Below are 22111 nucleotides of genomic sequence, written 5' to 3' on the forward strand. Positions count from 1 at the left end.
CCATTTTGCACACAGTCCCAAGTTTGAGCCTCTCCAATCAATCAATTTTCCTGTAACACATCACAAATTATACCCTATAAGGCTGCAACTATGGCATACAATTGTTCCTTTTCATTCTCAAACAATCTGTAACTTTGACATGATTAACCACACAATCCTCATTTCTTCCCTCAGCTGGAAGAGATCACTTGGTTAAACTTTTTGTTAAACCTGTACCATCATCACCAGAGAATCAACTGCAACAATTTATCTTTGTGACTAAGTAATTAATTCTCTAACTTCTCAAAAACAATGTTCGAGCCCTCTTTCATCAATCTACTGCCTTGCATCTTAATCTACTCATCTTTTCAGGATCCATAGACATGCTGACAGCACAACCATTTCCTCACTGCCTGATTTACCACTTAGCTGATATCCAACTCTGGATGAGCTCAAATTTCCTCCAATAAATAATGGAGCAAGTGGAACTGTCTTTGAACCTCTCTACAGCCTTTATTGACATACCACATTCAATTTGATTAAAGGCATTTCAAAAGAGTGCATGGTACCAAATTTTCTAATATGCAAGTAGAGATGTTGTATTATAAGCTGGGTCAGATTAGATCTGGAGGAGCATCCTAAAGGAAGATACAGAGAGGCAGAGAGATGGTAAGAGTATTCAAGGGTCTATGGCTTACAAGGTTAAAGTCATATTAATAAATGGCAGTATCAGCAAGTGGTAGTGCAATGAAAATCAGGGATGGGCGACAAAAATTAGTTAATAAAACTGCTTCAAAAGGGTTGTGGTCATTGAGTCACACAGCATGGGAACAGGCCTTTCTGCCCAAATTGGTCCATGCTGACCATGGTGCCCACTCATCTTGCCCCAATTGCCCAAACTTGGTTCATACCCTATCCATGTGCCTGCCCAAATTTTTTAAAAATTCCTCTTGTACCTGCCTCAATCACTTACTCTGGCAGCCCATTCCATATACGTACCACACTCTGCGTGAAGAAGTTGCCCCTTAGGTCCTTCTCAAATATTTCCCTTCTCGACTTAAGTCATGTCCTCTAGTTTTCAATTCCCCATCTCTCGGAAAAAGACTACATACATTCAATCTTGTCTACACACCTCATGCATTTTATACACCTCAATAAGGTTACCCTCATTCTCCTACGTACTAAGAAATAAAGTCCTGTCTGAAACAACCTCTCCCGATAACTCAGGCCTACTTGAACTAGCAACATCCTCGTAAATCTTCTTTGCGTATTATCCAGTTTAACTATGTCTTTCCTATGACAGCATGACTAAAACTATACATAATACTCTAAGTGCAGCCTCACCAACAACTTATACAACTGTAACAACCTTCCAATTCCTATATTTAATGCCTCGATCGATGAAGGCCAGCATGTGGAATGCCTTCTTCAACACTGTCTACCTGTGACACCGATTTCAACAAACTATGTACTTGTAACTCCTAGGTTCTTCTGTTCCACAACACTCCTCAGGACCTTACCATTTACCGTAGACCTCCCAACTTGGTTTGACTTTCCAAATTGCAACACTTCATATTTCTCTGCTTTGAATTCCATTTGCCAATCCTTAGCCCTCTTGCCCCTCTGATCAAGATTCCCCATATGTTTGATGACCTTCCTCGCGATCAACAATACCTCCTAATTCAGTATCAGCCAAAAACTTACCAGTGATTTGCCTTAACCGTCTCAGGCTTCTTGCATTGAAACCAATGCAGTTTAATTTATCAGTCTTACCTCATTCTCTGTCTTGCTCTTACATTCCTTGATTACTTGACTTGCTCCTCGACTCAACTGTACCAGCCTCATACTTGTATTTTCTCACTCTCTTTGGATGCCATTCCCACTCCCCTCTTACGGTTTAAAGCTTCCACATTTTCCACCCCTGACGCAGATCTTATGTTGCATTAGTTTCAAGTACATCCCTCAAAACTCAGGCTTGTTGACATCCAAAGAAAGGAAACATGTGGTGCTTGATGAGATTAGAGATACAGAGGATAGGAAGATTTGGAAATAAGCAAAATCTTGATTTTAAAGACCTCCTTAAAAAGAAACCAAATGTTGGTCAAAGACTATGAAGGCAATGGGAAAATGAGACTTGGTGTGTTTCAGGACATGAGCAACATTTTTGATGACCAAATCTAAGGAGGCTAGGATCTGGAAGACCAGAGAGTGTATATGGAGGAATAATCAAATCTGTAGACAATACAGAAAATAGTTTAAGCATTTTATCTCAGATTATGCTGAGTTAAGGACAGGTTTTCCAATGTTAAAGGTGTAAATGGTTGCAGTAAAGATCTTAGTGCAGGTAGAGAAAAGTGTTAGACAACACATCATGGGATCATACTTTCACAGTTGACGAGAGATGGATGGATAATAGTCTAACTAATAATGTCTATTGGAGAGACAGATGATCAGGTGCTCTTAAATCTCAGTGACAGGAAAAGCATACGGATGGTGGAAGACACAGTGGGGAAGGGTTTAAGGTTCAAAGCTGCTGCTGGAATATGGAGCAGTTTTCACGGACAACAGGGCCATGGGTACTTTACGTGATCCGGCCATTCCTTTGTCACTGAACCAAACCCCGTCAGTGACTACTGTCTCAGGTTGAACCAGAATGTTCACAACATCACTGGTCCTGAACTAAGCTTCCATCCCCATGACCCCTCCGCCACCAAACCTCCATAGTTCACACCTAGATTAATCAATATTTAACCAGTCCTCAACTCTTTTATAGACATACAATGTAAAGACAACACACATGGAGGAGGGTAGGAAAAATCTGCACTAAGGTACAACTACACAAGCAGTGAAGGAGCTGAGGAAACCAGAAAGAACCAGTAGAACTGCTCACTCACCCTTCATTTTTTTCTCCTCTTTCTTCTTTTTCCTACTGGGGCCCAGGACATGGCGCTGTTGTTCGTAGAAATGGTCGTGTGTGGACAGTAGACCCGTGCTGTAGTATCGGTATTGCTGGAGCTGGAGGGATTGCACAAACTAAGCATTACTTCAAATGGAGAAACTTCCAATCACACCACCAGCTTGCATGCAGCGAAACTAAGTCAAATCTAATACACACAACAAAATCAAATAAATGTCCCATTACATCAAGGCAGTAAGATTAGAATTGGAGATGCCAGTGAACTGTAGATGTGAATAAAGTTTTCAACATGTGGGTGATCATCAGATGGAGAAGTGCTGGAGAACAAGAGATCATGTACATCACTGAGGGCAAGCATTATGTACAAGCAGAATAGCAAAGGGATGCAGTGTTTTCCATGACCTGCAGCTTACTGATAAAAGGTTGGCCACAACAGCATTGGAACAGTTGAGTCTGCAAAAGTCAAAGATATGGATGAGAGTTTCCAAAGCAAGTGAATAGATGCTTTGAACATGATACGTAGACACTTGAAGAGGCGGTTTTGTGGTGACCGTGGACAAGGACAAAATTCAGTGGTAATGTGGTTGGAGTCAAAGACCATGACTTTTCCATTTTTACCTGCAATATACTGGTGGTTATCTACGGTTTGCTTTCAGTTCCTTGGGCTGGTGAGACCAGAAACAGGGAGATAATGGACTTGAAAGTGTGGCTGGGAACTGGTGCAGGAAGCAAGGATTTAAATTCTTGGATCACTGGGGTATGTTTTGTGGTGAGCATAAATTCTACAAGAGAGACAGTTTGCACCTTAATATGTTAGGGACCGGCATTCTGGCAGGTAGTTTTGTTACTGCAACACAGCTACGTTTAAACTAAGTAGCGGGGGGGGGGGGGGGGGGGGGGACAAATTGGATGTTTAAGAAGGAAATTGGAGGGAAAGTTACAACAAGGGAAGTCAAGAAAGACAACTGTATCAATGAGGCAGAAAACTCAAAGAGATCATGCTGCAAGGTTGAGTGAAATAGGAGTTGATGGGAAGGGTGAGGGCAGTAACAAATTAAAAATACTATACATGAATGCACGAAGCATTAGAAATAAGATGGATGAGCTTGAGGCCCTTTTGGAAATTGGCAGATAAGATATTGTGGGGATAACTGAGACGTGACTTCAAGTTGACAAGGCCTGGGAAATGAATATTCAAGGTTACCGTGCTATTGTAAGGACAGACTGACGGGCAGAGTGGGTGGGGTGGCCCTGTTGCTAAGGGATGATATTCAGTCCCTTGCGCGGGGGGACCTAGAATCAGGGGATGTCGAGTCCAGTGTGGATAGAGCGGACAAATGCTAACGGTAAAAAGACCCTCTTGGGAGTTATCTACAGGCCCCCAAACAGTAGTCTGGATGTTGAATGTAAGTTAAATCAGTAGGTGACATTGGCCTGTCGCAAAGATGCTACTACAGTTGTTATGGGGGATTTCAACATGCAGGTAGACTGGGACAATCAGGATGGTATTGGACCTCAAGAAAGAGACTTTGTGGAATGCCTCAGAGATGGATTCTTAGAATAGCTGGTGCCGGAGCTGACAAGGGAGAAGGCAATCTGGATTTGGTATTGTGCAGCGAACCAGATTGGTCAGGGACCTCGAAGTGAAGGAGCCATTGGGAAGTAGTGACCATAATACAATAAACTTCAATCTGCAATTTGAGAGAGAGAGGGTACAATCGGAAGTAACAATATTTCTGTTGCATAAAGGGAACTATGGAGCTATGAGGGAGGAGCTGGCCAAAGTTCAATGGTGCAATACCTTAGCAAGGATGACAGTGGAGGAACAATGGCGGACATTTCTGGGTATAATGCAGAAGATGCAGGATCAGTTCATTCCAAAAAGGAAGCAAGATCCTAGAAGGAGGCATGGGTGGCCGTGGCTGACGAGGGAAGTTAAGAAACATATAAAGTTAAAAGCGAAAAAGTATAATATAGTAAAGGTAAATGGGAAAACGGAGGATTGGGAAGCTTTTAAAGAACAAGAGGGTTACTAAGAAGGAAATACGCAGAGAAAAAATGTGGTACGAATGTAAACTGGCCGATAATATAAAGGAGGATAGTAAAAATTATTTTTTGGTGTGTGAAAGGCAAAAAAATGATTAAGACTAAAATTGGGCCCTTGAAGACAGAAAAAGGGGAATATATTACGGGGAACAAAGAAATGGCAGAAGAATTGAATTGGTACTTCAGATGGGTGTTCACTGGTGAAGACACAAGCAATCTCCCTGAGGTAACAGTGGCTGAAGGACCTGAACTGAAGGGAATTTATATTTGCCAGGAATTGGTGTTGGAGCAACTGTAACGTCTGAAGGTTGATAAGTCCCCAGGGCCTGATGGTCTACAACCCAGAGTACTGAAGGAGGTGGCTCGAGAAATCGTGGATGCGTTGGTGATTATTTTCCAGAGTTTGATAGATTCGGGATCAGTTCCTGCGATTGGAGGGTGGCTAATGTTGTACCACTTTTTAAGAAAGATGGGAGAGAGAAAGCAGGAAATTATAGACCAGTTAGTCTGACCTCAGTGGTGGAAAAGATGCTGGAGTCGATTATAAAAGGATGAAATTATGACACATCAGGATAATAGTAACAGGATAGGTCCGAGGCAGCATGGATTTATGAAGGGGAAATCATGCTTGACTAATCTTCTGGAATACTTTGAGGATGTAACTCTGAAGATGGACAAGGGAGATCCAGTGGTGTAGTGTACCTGGACTTTCAGAAAGCTTTTGATAAAGTCCCACAAAGGAGGTTAGTGAGCAAAATTAGGGCGCATGGTACTGGGGGCAAAGTACTAACTTGGATTGAAAGGTGGTTGGCTGATAGGAAACAAAGAAGTGATAAATGGCTCCATTTTGGAATGGCAGGCAGTGATCAGTGGGGGACCATAGGGATCAGTACTGGGACTGCAGCTTTTTGTATGTGTTATATGTTAATGATATAGAAGATGGTATTAGTAATAACATTAGCAAATTTGCTGATGATACTAAGCTGGGTGGCAGGGTGAAATGTGATGAGGATGTTAGGAGATTACAGAGTGACCTGGACAAGTTAGGCGAGTGGTCAGATGCAGGGCAGATGCAGTTTAATGTGGATAAATGTATGGTGATCCACTTTGGTGGCAAGAACAGGAAGGCAGATTACTACCTAAATGTAATCAATTTAGGTAAAGGGGCAGTACAAAGAGACCTGGATGTTCTTGTACACCAGTCAATGAAGGTAAGCATGCAGGTACAGCAGGCGGTGAAGGCGGCTAATAGCATGCAGGCCTTCATAACAAGAGGGATTGAGTATAGAAGCAAAGAGGTTCTTCTGCAGCTGTACTGGGCCCTGGTGAGACCACCCCTGGAGTACTGTGTGCAGTTCTGGTCTCCAAATTTGAGGAAAGGCATTCTGGCTATTGGGGGAGTGCAGCATAGGTTCACGGGGTCAATTCCTGGAATGGCGGGATTACTGAAAGACTGGAGCGACTGGACTTGTATACCCTCGAGTTTAGAAGACTGAGAGGGGATCAGATTGAGACATAAGATTATTGAAGGATTGGACACTCTGGAGGCAGGAAACATGTTTCCGCTGATGGGTGAGTGCCAAAACAGAGGACACAGCTTCAAATACGGGGTTGACCATTTAGGACAGAGATGAGGAGAAACTTCTCCACCCAGAGAGTGGTGGCTGTGTGGAAAGCTATGCCCAAGAGGGCAGTGGAGGCCCAGTCTCTGGATTCAGTTAAGAAAGAGTTGGATAGAGCTCTCAAGAATTGTGAAATCAAGGGTTATGGAGATAAGGCAGGAACAGGATACTGATTAAGGATGATCAGCCATGATGATGTTGAATGGTGGTGCAGGCTCAAAGGGCAGAATGGCTGACTCCTGCACCTATCGTCTATTGAAGGGGCAAAGGAGGCACTTTAAAATGGCTCCAGATCCAATCTGAAATCAAATGTCCAGGTTGTACATAAATGTAATCCACAAGTTTCTTGTCATCCCTCTACCAAAGTTGATGGGAAGCATAGCACAAAACCCTGACTAGTATCATATTTGCATCACAAATATTCTCTGACTTTACTCATGAATAAGTCCACCCTAGTTTAAACAACATTTCCAGACACCTGTTTTGCTGGTCTTGATTCGCCTGTGAAAACAAGTGCCTCAGCCTTAGATTAAATTTCCAAGGTGCTGCTGTAAAGGAGACCTGGCCTCAGATCCCTGGTCACAAAACAAGCTTTAAGTGCTATTTCAACGCAAGTACACAAATGGACCATTCAGTCCTGGAGTGTCTCCTCCAATTTAAATGGCTGATTGTAACCAAGCTTGCTTTACCTATTTTCCTAATCAACCTATTCAGATAGGTCATTACACACCTTTGGAGCAGGTGAGACTTCAATCTGGGCCTCCTAGTCCAAGCTGAAAATGTGTTGCTGGAAAAGTGCAGCAGGTCAGGCAGCATCCAAAGAGCAGGAGAATCGACGTTTCAGAATTCCTGAAGGGCTCATGCCCGAAACGTCGATTCTCCTGCTCTTTGGATGCTGCCTGATCTGCTACACTTTTCCAACAACACATTTTTCAGCTCTCATCTCCAGCATCTGCAGTCCTCACTTTCTCCTCCTAGTCCAAGGGCAGGCACACTAACATGGCTCAAAGACCTTTTGTATATTTAACCAATAAAGAATGATCTCAGATGCAAAATACCTAACTGAGCTAGTATTGAACCCTTCGCGGAAGACGCCTTCACATTGTGGGCGGCACAGTGGCTAGCACTGCTGCCTCACAGCGCCAGAGACACGGGTTCAATTCCCGCCTCAGGCGACTGTGTGGAGTTTGCACGTTCTCCCCGTGTCTGCGTGGGTTTCCTCCGGGTGCTCCGGTTTCCTCCCACAGTCCAAAGATGTGCGGGTCAGGTGAATTGGCCATGCTAAATTGCCCGTAGTGTAAGGTAAGGGGTAAATGTAGGGGTAGGGTATGGGTGGGTTGCACTTCGCCGGGTCGGTGTGGACTTGTTGGGCCGAAGGGCCTGTTTCCACACTGTAAGTAATCTAATCAAATCTAATTTGTTTCTGTATTTGAAGAACTGTTTTCTCACTTTTCTTCTGAATTGTCTGGCTCTCATCTTTAGGTCTTATTCCTTTAGCCTATATTGCCCTACAAGTGGAAAAGGTTTCTCTATCAACCCTATCAATTCAGTTCAAAATCCTAAGCATCCCTTACCCTTACACACTGTAGGGTATGCAAGCCTAATTTACATGTTCTCTTCATTTTGGAGGCCCAGTAGCATGCTAATGAATCTAAACTGCATTCCTGCAAAGGCCAATACATCCTTTCAACAGAGTGACAGCTGAAAGCATAAACAGTGCTCCAAAACAGGGCTTTGGTCAACTGCAACCAAAATTCCCTTTATATTATTTCCTTCTAGATAGAAAGGTCAACATTAGCCTTTTGGTTAAGCACAAAAGTAATCAATTTCAGCAAATGTAAGGAAACCCCAAATTTCCCTGATTTTTCCATGATCTGACTAAATATTGACATTAACCTTTCTTTGATGCACAACAGATGACCTCAAATTTACTTATATTGCTATCCATCTGCTATAGTCTTGTCTGCTCAGCCTTTTTGTGACTTGAGCTCCCACCAAAACGTTGCCGTCACCAATCTTTACCCTCAGCAAGCAGTGAACAATATGGCTGTGTGAAGAGTACCTTTTGCCTGCTAATCCAGCAGTGTCAGGCAGCTATCAATGAGCTCATTCCCAGAAATAGATGCAGCAGATATGCAAGTCCACACTCATGCTTCACAGGCAATTGGAAAAACAGTCAGCACCATACAGATGCCATTTTAATCTTGTACAGGCTAGTGTGACCCCTCCACAGTACCAAGCTCAGGCTCCAATATATCCCAAATTCTTTCTTCAACAGAAAGTATCACAAAAATGACCATCTTGATCCAGCCTAGTGAAAAACACCTTACTTCCAAAGCAAGTAACTTCCCCATGTCATTTGCAGTCGTTTATGGTGAGAAGTGCAACTCCCGATGAGCTCTCACCATTTATTCTCTTCATACTGGTCAGTTTTCATGGAGCCAACGATCTCAAAGTGGCTCTGTTCCCCAGCAATCCACAAGGTGCCAAAAACGGAACTGGTAGATGATAGAACTGCTTACCTCTCTATCACTGTGCACTTTGCTCTGATGCAACTTCCTGTACTTATGCAGACGCAACATATCGTGCAACTCCTCCTTGGTGAGCACAAACTCCCCTTCGATATCATCATCATCTGTGTTGGAGTCTGAAGTCTCATTGCTTAAGAGAATACTCTACACACAAAGGAAAAAAAACAGATATCTGCACAAATCAGACTTAGTAGGCAGGCTAGTAGGCGAAATGATTCGTAGTGAGGCAGATATGATCATCACTAAGTTGGGAATAAGCCATATGCAAACAAAATTCCAAATCGCCTACTCAGTTTTCAAATCTCTTCAACACACGCACTTTCAACCAAATACGAACACTCTCTCTGTTCCTGCCATCTTGCTGGAAATGTCACAATCTCCAAAAGTATTCTGATGAGTGGAAGACGACCTGAGGAAATCACCAATTTAAGCTCTGTTTCAAACAATAATTCAGGTGCTACATTTTAAGTCTTGGAGTTCACCATGTCAAGTTTCTCATGCTGTCTCACGTTTTTGTATTTCTTATTTTTATTCTGGGACATGACGTCAGACTTACTAATTGCTGGAGATGGACTGGTTTTTACATATTCTGTCTGATATGTCTAAAAACTTCTATTGAATCAACACATGAACTCAGTGTTTCGCAAGATTAGCCTTGCCTTATCAAGTCTTTCATAATTGTATGTCACAATAACCATCATGCTATGCCCTCTTGCAACATTTGTGCGAGTGCGAGCTGTGCCCGCTTTCAACATTTGTGTTAAGCCCATAGACTGCACACCCACACCAATAGCACCCACTCTATAAATCTTCATTATACCTTCATGCTATTCGACTAAATGTCCAACCTTAAAAGTAAAATGCAGCATTGGTGTCTTGCTCAGTTCAGAGCTGCAAACTGAGTGGAACTGGAATAGGCACGGGGGAGGGGGGGGGGGGGGGGGGGGGGGGGGGAAAACAGTGGCATCAGTGGCTTAGAGACAGAGTTTATGATGTGGGTCAATGTCTGACTTCAAACTTCTTGGTATTCAGTTACTTTAAATGTGTTGCAGAAGTTTAGTTCTGACAAGTGGTGCTGTGGGTGAAACATTTATCTTGTTACAATTATCTGTTCTTATCTTCACTAAGCATTAACAGCCCAAAAGATGATGTGGTTGAGAAAATTTGAAGATTTACATATTTCACCACCACAAAGACCAGATCCAAAATCCAGTTGACTAAATCAAACTCATAAGTGGAATGCCACAAGCCACCAAACAAGTGCAATAGAAAAGCACACTAAGAGCCAGTTCACATCAATCACCCTCTCAGTTCATCAAATACGCTTCACATCACAAAGTCATATTACGTCATCTGCGTGCATAAACATTCAAACCATATTAGGAAGATACAAACTTTAAACCCATGTAACTGTGCACAAACTAAACTTATCCTGCAGTGACATACGGTGGCACAGCGGTTAGCACTGCTGCCTCACAGCGCCAAAGACCCGGGTTCAATTCCTGCCTCAGGCGACTGTGTGGAGTTTGCACATTCTCCCAGTGTCTGCATGGGTTTCCTCCCACAATCCAAAAATGTGCAGGTTAGGTGAATTGGCCATGCTAAATTACCCGTAGTGTTAGGTGAAGGGGTAAATGTATGGGTCTGGGTGGTATACGCTTTGGCGGGTCAGTGTGGACTTGTTGGGCCGAAGGGCCTGTTTCCACATTGTAAGTAATATAATCTAATCTAATATTTCCAGTCATATTGCTAACAGTCAAACACTTTTAAATTGGGCATAAATAATTTTCAAACAACACCCAGGTCCTCACTCAAAGGGGTCAAAGTCTCCAGTAACATGCAGCTTCAATAATGGGGGTCATGGATAATTTGTCACACCATTTTCAGCTCGAGTTCCAGATGTCAGCTGCACTAGCATATGACCGTGGTCTTTGCCTGGAGCAAGATGGTCACACAGAGCTACTCCCTTTAAAGTTGTGCCCAAATGAAAGAAGGCAAAGAAACAGATAGACTGCTGCAAAATTTAAGCCTTGTGTAAAGCAACACAAGTTTTCCCAATAGCTTGGAAAGTATGCAACTGTCTCAAGATCAAGTAACAACTGAGTATCACAGTTATTTCAATGCAAAGGTTACAGAAGAGAGAACTCCTGCTGGAATACATGGGACTTGCACAGGCCAAGTTCCAGCTTGGGTCCAGTGTCCTTGCATTACCCTTTGCAGTTAGTCAGTGTACCAGTGCTCATAAAATCTGACCTCATATGAAGGATGCCACTGGAGCAGAGGCTTCAACATTCCCACTGAGTGCTGAACTGTACCCAACAATCAGTTTTGGATTGAGAGAGAAAACTTGGGGGAAAAAAAAGGACACCCAAGGTTAGTCAAACCATCGGAGTATTTCAGCGACTATCAGGGAACCTGAACAGTCTGGCAGCTAAAGAACAAACAAGAACACATCAAATCTTTCACATCCTCTTAATGTCCCAAAGCACTTTACAACATAACTGAAGCTTAGTCACTGTTGTAAAATATAAAAACACAAAATGGTTGACAAATACAGCAAAATTATTGGAATTTTTAAAATAGTTGAAAGGTTGAACAGTTTTCATTAATTCACAGGATGAGGGCATCGCTGGCTGGGCCAGCATTTATTACCCATCTAGTTGTCCAGAGGGCAGCTAGAGTCAATCACATTGCTGTGGGTCCGGAGTCACATGTAGGCCAGACCAGGTGAGGACAGCAGATTCCTTCCCTAAACAACATTAGTGAACCAGGTGGGTTTTTCCAGACAAACAGCAATGGATTCACGGTCACCATTAGACTCTGAATTCCACGTTTTATTAAATTCAAATTCCACCATCTGCCATGGAGAGATTCAAATGCAGGACCAAAGACACTTTCTTGATCTCTGGAATAACAGTTCAGCAATAATACAAGGATGACACCTCTCCAACGCCAACAATTACCTCCTTGCTCTTCATCAAATCGTGCCATAGGATATTCTGTATTCACCTAACAGTAACATGGCCTCTGTTTAATGCTTCATCTGAAAATCTTTGACAGGACACTGAGTGCCAGCCTGAACTTTGTGATTAAGCCTATTTATGCAATCCACAACATTTTGACTCAGGAGTGACTGTGCAACAACTGTGTCAAGGCTGGCACTATATCAGCTATAACAGTTATATTTCAGCAAGTGGTAGTGCCCTGGGAGCCAAATAATTACACTGTTTATCCAATTTGCTTTTGAACCATTAAAGCACACTACAGGTTTATCTTTCACTTCTGTTCACAAAGCCTAATCTTGTCTCGTCAGTGATTGCGTGCGTTGGGATTGATCAGGAGGAACTGAACAAGCATGCTCCAAAACACAAATTACTCTCAGCAGCACACTTTAAAGAATAGCACAGATCTACACAGAGATCACTGTAATTGAGCAGGAATCAAACAGATTGAATAGGCATTATGTCCTCACCTTCAGCCATTTCCTGCTTTTCTTCAATTTGCTGAAATTGTATACGTTTCCCTTCTCAACTTTGAATTCTGCTGAACATAAACATTGTAGGTAATTATTAGTTACCACCACCCCACAAACCTCAGTTAAAGTAAATTAGTTCTTGAAACTGAGCAACATGCTGAACAGGGTGCTTTGTAAAGAAGAAATATTCAGAACGATAGAAACCAATAACACTTTGAAGCAAGCAGGTAGTTGAGGTATTCTTATACCATCTTGAACCAAAATATAAAAATGAGAGATTTACGACCCTGGTCTGAAACATCCTTAAAGTCAGAGGGCTGCAGCATGAAAACAGGGTCTTCGGCCCAACTTACCCAGGCTGCCCAGTTTTCACAATTTAAACTAGTCCTATTTGCCTGTGTTTGGTACGTATTTCTCCATAGCTATCCTATCCATGTACCTGTCTAAATGTTTCTTAAATGACAAAATTGTTCTCACTTCCACCACTATATCTGGCAACCCATTCCAGACATTCCCCAACCTCTGCATTAAAATAATTACCATTTGTAATTGCCCTTTTGTATCCCTCCCCTCATTTTAAACCAATGCCCTTACATCCTGGAAAAATCTTGTCTACACTCTCAGTTTAACAGTAATCTTTTTCACCAACATCATCTGCAGCTGCAATAATATGTCCTATATTCAATGCACACACCAATAAAGGCAAGTGTACCAAATGCCATCTTCACTATATTGTCTGTGACTCCACTTTCAAGGAGCTATGAACCTTAACCCTTAAATCTGTTTTATAATATCCTCCAGGGCTCTAATTCCCACCCTGGTTTGCTTTACTAAAATGCAACACTTTGCATTTATCTCAAATAAACTCTATTTGCTATTCCTCAGCCCACTGGCCCAGGTGATCAAGATCTCACTGATGACCTTCTTCACTGCCCACTATACCAATAACCATGGTATCATTCACTAACTTACTAACCGTACTTCCTGAATTCTCATCTAAATAATTTACGTAAATGATGACTAACAGGGGACTTAACACTCATCACTATGGCACCTTGTTGGTCATAGGCCTCCAGTCTGAAAAGCAAACCTCTATCACCACCCTCAATCTTCGACAATCAAGCCAATTTTTCATCCAACTGGCTAGCTGTCCTTGGATCATAGAGTCCTACAGCATGGAGACGGACCCTTTGGCTTAAACAGGTCCATGCCGACCAAAATGCCCATCCACGCTAACCACATTTCCCTACACTTGGCCTACATCAGTCAAAACCTTTCCTATTCATGTATTTGTCCAAAAGAACATCGTTTCAAATGTTAATATATATCCACTTCAAACATTTCCATATGTGTACCACACTCTAGGTTAAAAAAAAGGTTTCAGTTCCCTTTTATTCTTTCCTCTCTAACCTTAAACTGATGCACTCTAGTCCTCAATTCCCAAATCCTGGAAAAAGACTGACCGCATTCACCCTATCTATGCGTCTCATGGTCTTACACACTTCTAAGGTCCCCCCCTCAGTCACCTACGCTCTAAAGGAAAAAGTCAAATCTTGTCCAACTTTCCCTCTAACTCAGGCCATTGAGTCCTGGCAACATCCTTTTAAGTTTATTTTGCACTCTTTCCAGCTGAATAACATACTTCTTATAGCAAGGTGACCAAAACTGAACATATTGCGCCAAGTGTGACCTCACCAACATCCTGTATAACTGCAATATAACTTCCCAATGTCTATACTCAATGCCCTGACTGATAAGGCCACAGTGTCAAAAGCCTTCTTCACTGCCCTGTCTACCTGCAACTCCACTTTCAGAGAACTGTGCACCTGAACTCCAAGATTCCTCTGTTGCATTATACTCCTTCAGGCCCTACTTTGATTTGACTTGCCAAAATACAAGACCTCATTTATCTACATTAAATTCCATTTGCCATTTCTCAGCCCACTTCCCCAGTTGATCAAGGTCTTGCTACAATTTCTGATAACCTTCCTCACTGTCCACGATACTGCGTATTTTACTGTCATTTGCAAACTTATTAATCACGCCTGGGACACTAACATCCAAATCATTGATAGAGATAACAAACAGCAATGGACCCAACACCAACCACTGGAGCACTCCACTGGTCACAGGCATCCAGTCCGACAAGCATTCTATTACCCTCTGCTTCCTGCCACCAAGCTAATTGTGTATGCAATTTGCCACCTTCCTTTGGATTCCATGCGACCTAACCTTTCAGAGCAGCCTACCATGTGAAACCTTATCAAATGCCTTGCTGAAATCCATATAGACTACATCTGCCACACTGCCCTCAACAACCTTCCTGGTCACTTCATACTCTAACAAATTTGATAGGCATGATCGCCCATGCACAAAATCATGCTGACTACTCATCGAACCTTCTCTTTCCAAATGCATGTATATCTTATTTCTCAGAATCTTCTCAAGTAATGTAATTACCACAGACGTAAGCTTACTAGTCTACAGTTCCCAGGTTTTTCTTTGCAGCCCTTCTTGAATAAGGGCATAACATTCACTACCCTCCAGTCTTCTGGGACCTTTCACCTTGATGTTTAACTTTACTCAACACAGTACCTTATCAAAGGTCTTGCTGAAGTCTATGTAAGGAACATCTAATGCACTGCCTTCATCTACTTTCTTGGCCACCCCTTCGAAAAACTCAATCACATTCATGAGACATGATTTCTCATGCACAAAACCATGCTGATTATCCAAAATGTGTCCTTGCCTCTCAAAATGCTTTAGATCAGTCTCCCAAAATTCTCTCTAACTACTTACTCACCATGGTCATTAGGCTCACCAATCTGTAGTTCCCAAGCATCTCCCTGCAACCTCTCAAATAATGGCAACATCATCAGCTACCCTCCAATCTTTGGTCACTCCACCCATGGCTGCTGCTGATATAAATATTTCGCTAGGCACCCGACAACTTCTTCCCTAGCCTCCCACAAAATCCTGGGATGCACGTGATCAGGTCTGAGGGATTTATCTACTTTAACACGTTTTAAGACTTTCAGCACCTCCTCTTCTGTAATGTGGACACTCTACAAAACATCACTATTTATTTCCTTAAGTTCTCAATCATCCATATCTTTCTCGACAGTAAGCATGACAAGACAATACTCATTTAAAATTTCACCCCACATCTGAGGGCTCCTTGTTATCTTGAGGAGGAATTATCTGCTCCCTAGTTATTCTTTTGCCCTTCATGTACTTTTCGAATCTACTTGGATCCTCCTCTGCTTTATTTGCTAATGCCATCTGAAGTCCCCTTTAGCTCTCCTGATTTCTCTCAAGTGTACTCTGACACCCTCTGTACTCAAGGACATATCACATAATTGCTCTTTTTTCCTCCAAGATCAGATTCCCTATTCCTGCCAGCCTTATCCTCCACTCTAATATACTGGCCCTGAACTAACTCACTTTGAAAGCCCACATCCCTTTGCTTAAAAATAACCTCCCCCAGTCAACCTGTCTAACACTATCAAAATTGGCCTTGCCCCAATATAGAAGATTAACTTGGGGACCAGATATATCCTTTGTCATCGATATTTTAACACTAATGGAATTATGGTCACTGGTCCCAAAGTACTCCCACCGACTAACATTTCCAGCACTTGCCCTGCCATATTTCCCAAGAGGATATCAGGTTTTGCCCCTTTTCTAGTACAGCCATCTGCATGAGAAATCCTTCCTGAACACACAAATTTCTCTCCAGCCAAGCCCTTAACACTATGGCAGTCCCAGTCAATGTAAGCAAAGTCAAAATCCCCTACTATCACAACACTAGTATTCTTGCAGCTATCTGCGATCTCCTTATATATTCGCTCCACAATCTCCTGTTGACTACTGCAGGTGCTTATAGTACAGTGCTCTCAGTCACTTCCCCCTTTTTATTTCTCAGTTCTACCCACATGGACTCACTGAAGGAGAATGTCTTCTCTCAGTACTACTGTGATGCTTTCCAGAATCAAAAATGTTAAATACCACTCCTCTTTTGCCTTTCCCTCTGTCCTTCCCAAATCATCTGTACCAGAGAAAATTTAGCTGCCAATCCTGTTCCCCCTACCAGGGTTGTTTCTGTAACAGCCATAAGATCCCAGTCCCATGCACCTATCCGTGTCAAGTTCATTTGTCTTACTTGTTAGCCTCTTGCTTTTAAGTAAATGCAGTTCAACCCAGATTTCTTTGTTTTTACCTGCCTAGTACTGGGATTACCAATTATTCTTATCGAACAGTGGTGACTCCTCCGCTGGTACATGCTATCTGATTTCAGAGGACAGTGGCTCTCAGCCTGCCGATAGTCAGTGTGAACCCTAATTGACTGTCTTTGGCTGTAGAGAATGATCAGTATGGGAGCAGGAGGCACTATCCACTCAAAGTGCTGTTGTGTGATTTTTAAAAAAAATTAACTGACCTAGCTGTATCTACTCCCAGTGGTGACTTAGATCTTAGCCATCTGAGAATTCTTGGTTTAATGTCAGATCTCTGTTTATTTAACCGATTCTGCCTATTGTGATAATCTTCTTCATGCCAGCAACATTTAATTCCCCTATTTATTGATAAAAACCATTAACCTGGCACTTTTATCTCATCCACCAATACCAAACGTTCCGATCAATAATCTTAGGTCAGCCTGTGTCTGATATAAAACAAAAGCACTCCCGTTAGTTTACATGAGTGGCACGTAACAATCCAGTTAATCAATGAGAAACAGAACAGACTGTGTCCTGTACCAAGCTCATTTATCAATGTGTATACCAAAACATAAACTCAATGGTTTTTACTGGAAACACAAGCAGCATTTTGATTTATGCAGTGTGAACTTACTCTCAAGACTGTCAAAAATTACCAAACATATAAAATTACAATTCCATCCTTTGGTAAATCGCTTTTGGCATACCAAGCACAAAGGACCAAGCTTGAGAGAGTGTGACACTTCTCCCAGAACAAACATAGTATCTTGTTACAGAATTCTGTCAGCTTTCCAGCAAATTCATGTTAAAAACAATGCCCATGCCCTCCAGATTCTTACCTGGATGAAAGGCACCATTGAGAGAGGGTGGAGCTGTCAGAGTTCTGCTATGTCCAACTTCTGGTTGCTCTCCCAGTTCCTCATCTACAGGCTCCTTTTTAACACTGTTCAGAAGATTTCCAGAACCTGTTTTAGACAAGGAGGAAGCATCTTCAAGCCCATCATCGCTCTCGTCACTATAACAGTAAGAGAAGCAAAAATAAGCATTTGCGGATTTAGAAATAAACATGGGGATACTTGTTAATACAATACAGACATTGCAAGTGTGCTCTGAGGGTAAAAATGATTCATTTATGCTGTTATCCAAAAATTGTCTCACAAAATTAAGGATCAAAGACACAAACAACAAGATATTTCTTGAACCTTCATGATTCAAATACACTTTGTTCAAATGCTACACAAAGGGTAGCATAAACAATTTCTGTACAAAGGCATATCAAATAGGCCACTGAAAGTAAAGTAGAACCGCTCCATCTTTGCCACCTGCCTCTCTAAAACAGCTGTTGCCCTCTGACACTATTTCTGGAATTTGCAACACATGATCACTTTGTCTAGAGGTCAAGGGCAATAGACACTTAGGACTACCACCATCAAGGTACCCTTCAAAACACTACCCATCTTGACTTAGCTATATCTTAGCATTCCTTCAGAGTTCCAGTGTTAAAATTCTGGAAATCCTGCCTTCACAACCTTGTGGGTCTACGTAAACAAAATATATTGCAGCTGTTCAAGGAGGCAGCTCACCGCAACCTTCAAAGGAAACCAGGCATGGTCAATAAATGCAGGACCAGCCAGTCATCCAATCACATATCCCCATTCACAACTTAGACAAAAAATGCAATCCACCTTCTGCAAACTGTCTCCTTACCTTGAAATAGGCCTGTTGAAGACATTTGCTGCCTGACGCAGGAAAGGGTCAAGTCTAAGAGCACGCTCCAGGTACTGGAGATGGAGAGGCTTTGCCAGCTCTGCACCACTGCCATTCTCACTTTGAAGTAAATCTGCTGCCATAGAAAGTTCCTCTCGTGTAGGAGAAACTGGGCCGTCTGAAGGTACTACAGAAATCAGATCAACACAATCAGCAACATTACCAAGTACATACAGATTCTTATAAACCTTTAGGTGACTGCAGTTTTTCAGTCTGAATGAGCAAGACACCAAGATTTCAAACCTGAGCATTAAAGAGTGTGCAGTTCTCAAAACTCTAAGAGGCTGGGGCTGCCTTTCCTGGTGTATCAGAGGCTGAGTGGGGACCTTATAAAGGTTTATAAATCATGAGGGGCATGGATAGGGTAAATAGACAAAGTATTTTCCCCGGAGTGGGGGAGTCAGAACTAGAGAACATAGGCTTAGGGTGAGAGGGGAAAGATATAAAAGGAACCTAAGGGGCAACGTTTTCATGTAGAAGGTGCTGTGTGTATGGAATGAGCTGCCAGAAGTAGCGTTGGAGGCTGGCATAATTACATTTAAGAGTGATATGGGCCAAGTGCTGGAAAATGGGACTAGATTAGATTGGAATATCTGGTTGGTATGGACAAGTTGAATGAAAGAGTCTGTTTCTGAGCTGTACATCTCTATGACTCTAGTTGGTCTGGTAATAATGCACATCTTGCACCCTGTGCAACTGTAAGCATTTCAACGGAATATAGTCCGTGTATAATCCACTTCAACTGCAAACACTACGTAATGATACCTGGGAAGATGATAGATAGGTGCAAACTTAACGACCCTTCAAACTTACCTTCCCACTGAAGATTTCATGCCTTAACTCCATCTTCCTTTGTAAAAGTCTGTCAACTGTCTCTGACATGCTCAGCAGCTGAGCATCCACAGCAGTCTAAAATTCCAAAGATTCCCACTTTTACAGTGATGAAAACTTTGGTCACCTCAGTTCTAAAATGTTGATCCCCAATCCAATACCACGATCCAATTCATAGATTTGTCAATCAAAATAACATTTACCCTATTAAACTCTTTCAGAATTTTCTTTTAATTACACCATCTCTCATTCTTCAGAAAAAAACATGAAATATAGATATAGTTACGCAAACTGTATTCTCAATCCTCTGATTCCAAAAGCAGTATGGCAAAATTTCATTGAACACCTCCAGGGCACTGAATCCTTTTTTAATTTCTTAAATGGATGTGGGTGCCACTTCGCCATTTATTGTAGATCTGGAGTAACACGTCAGCCAGACCACACAAGTTTCCTTCCCTAAACGACAGTGAATCAGGTGAGTTTTTCCCAGTTATCGACAATGGTTTCATGGTCATTAGACTCTTAAATCCAAACTGTGTTGAATTCAAATCCCATCATCTGCCATGGATTCAAACTGGGCCCCCAGAACATGACCTGTGTCATTGACTAATTATCTACCAATAATACCATAGACCATTGCCTTCCCATGAGGGAACTAGATCTCTGCAATTATATTTTTTTGTTCTTTAACTTTGATTTGTATCTGCAAGGTGAAATACTGGTATTTGCAGGTCTATCATTTTTCTACAAGGAACGTAAAGCTGCGAATTGTGGACAGCAAGATATTAAGTTTCATTTCTTTTTGACAATAGAGCTACTTAAACAAGTCAGGCGACAATTGTGACTTCTGAGATCCTGCAGCCACTAGCAAATGCATTAAACATTATAAAATCAAAGCATTCAGCTAACAGTAAAGTAATGCAAATATGAAATATGTAAAGTAGAAATGCAACTCGGAACAAAGTGTGTGATGGCAAACTCCAAGCTAACACTTGACCCCACAGCTGAATTAATTCCACTCACCACCTGAAATTGCTTCAAATCTAAAATATACAAACTTTAAGTATGGACCACAGCAGTTAAGTAAAACTTGCAATTCAGTGTATTAAACAGATACAAAAGAGCTTCTGTTACATAAATTAACAAGCATCATGTCCAGACTTATTTCAACTATTGAAGTCGTACCACATTTGAAACATGACTGCTGTTTTTTCTCTCCATAGATACTGGTACATCTGCTGAGTTTCTCCCTGGTAACGCAATTGTAGAGGCTCCAAGTCAGAAGCTTAGGTTCAAGTCCATTGTGCTCTAGAGGTGTGAATAACATCTCCAAGCAGGTTGATTAAAACTATTTTATTTCAGATTTCCAGCCTCCATAACACCCCAAGTAGTATGAACGGAGGTGGTCATTCGGCCCTTCAGGTATGCTCCATCAATCAATGTGATCATTGCCAATCCGAATTCCTCAGATCCATCACCCTTCCCTCATAAAACTTGATTCTCTAAGCTCCAACATATAAAAGGATTCTTAGCCTTAAGCACAAGGAGCTTTGCCTACAGCGAGGGCTGCTGTGACAAGGAGTTCCAAAGACTCTCAATCCTCTAAAAGAAATTCCTTCTCATTGCAGTCTTAAACTGGCACCCCTTCATTCTGAGACCATGCCCTCTGGTTATTGACTCAGGGGGGAAACATCCTCTCAGCGTTTACTTTTCAATCCCCTTTAGAAACCCATTTGTTTCAATGAGATTACTTACTGGAATTTAGAAGGATAAGAGGTAGACGTTCAAAGTAATTAGTCTTTGCTCTGGAGCCAATTACTAGGAATCATCCTAGTTCTCTAAACTGCCTCCAATGAAATGATATTTTTCCTTACACAAGGGACCAAAAACAGCTCAACAGTACTCCAGATACAGTCTCAACAGCACCTCGTACAGTTTCATTAAGACTTCCTTGCTTTCATACGCCAATCCCCTTGAAATAAGGGCTAATGATCCAATAACCTTACTGATTACCTGCTGCACTGATGGGCTAGCTTTGAGTTTTATGCACAAGTACACACCCAGGTCCTTTTGCGTTGCAGCTTTCTGCATTTTTCTCCAATTAAATACAATCTTTTGCTCTCCTTAAGATGTGCAACTTCACAATTTCTTACATTATACTCCACTTGCCAACTGCTAGCTCACTATCAATATCGCTCAATATCTCTCAATGTGTTTTTAATAAATGGCTACAGTACATTTACTACCTCCCAAATCATTAACATATTGTAACCAGTTGTGACAGAACATATCTGCCTTCAGCCCCATTACTTTGTCTAATACTACTTTAGTGATGAGGACAGTACTTGATTCCTGCCACATCCCACCCCACACACCCCCAGAGTCAGAGAGATGTAGAGCATGGAAACAGATCCTTCTGTCCAATTCGACTGTGGCAACCAGATATCCCAACCTAATTTAGTCCTATTTGCCAGCACTTGATCCATATTGCTTCAAAACCCTTCATAATCACATACCCATCCAGATGCCTTTTAAATATTCCAATTGTATCTGCCTCCACCACTTCCTCTGGCAGCTCAGTCCAAACATGCACCACCCTCTGCATGAAAAGTTTGCCCTTTAGGTCTCTTTTATATCTTTCTCCCCTCACCCTAAAATCTATGCCCTCTAGTTCTGAACTCCCTCACTCCAGGAAAAAGACTTTGTCTAATTACTCTTTTGATACC

The 22111-nt window shown here is 41.9% G+C and overlaps 1 protein-coding gene across 3 annotated transcripts in view; it reads right to left on the reverse strand.

The window, feature by feature from the left end:
- ino80 (INO80 complex ATPase subunit) overlaps positions 1-22111 on the reverse strand; it is a 222552-nt gene that overhangs the window by 167870 nt on the left and 32571 nt on the right. The window contains exons 2-6 of one of the 3 annotated variants that reach the window (XM_060828740.1): positions 18495-18681; positions 17627-17802; positions 12568-12635; positions 9087-9239; positions 2874-2994 (exon numbers count right to left, since the gene is read on the reverse strand). In XM_060828740.1, the coding sequence (XP_060684723.1) occupies positions 2874-2994; positions 9087-9239; positions 12568-12635; positions 17627-17802; positions 18495-18637 (661 nt within the window). In that variant the 5' untranslated portion in view covers positions 18638-18681. Of the gene's footprint in view, positions 1-2873; positions 2995-9086; positions 9268-12567; positions 12639-17626; positions 17803-18494; positions 18682-22111 lie in introns of those variants that run through there. The other 2 variants (XM_060828739.1, XM_060828741.1) reach the window with 2 other exon arrangements.

The sequence above is a fragment of the Hemiscyllium ocellatum genome, chromosome 8 (assembly GCF_020745735.1).
Source record: "Hemiscyllium ocellatum isolate sHemOce1 chromosome 8, sHemOce1.pat.X.cur, whole genome shotgun sequence".
Lineage (NCBI taxonomy): Eukaryota > Metazoa > Chordata > Chondrichthyes > Orectolobiformes > Hemiscylliidae > Hemiscyllium > Hemiscyllium ocellatum.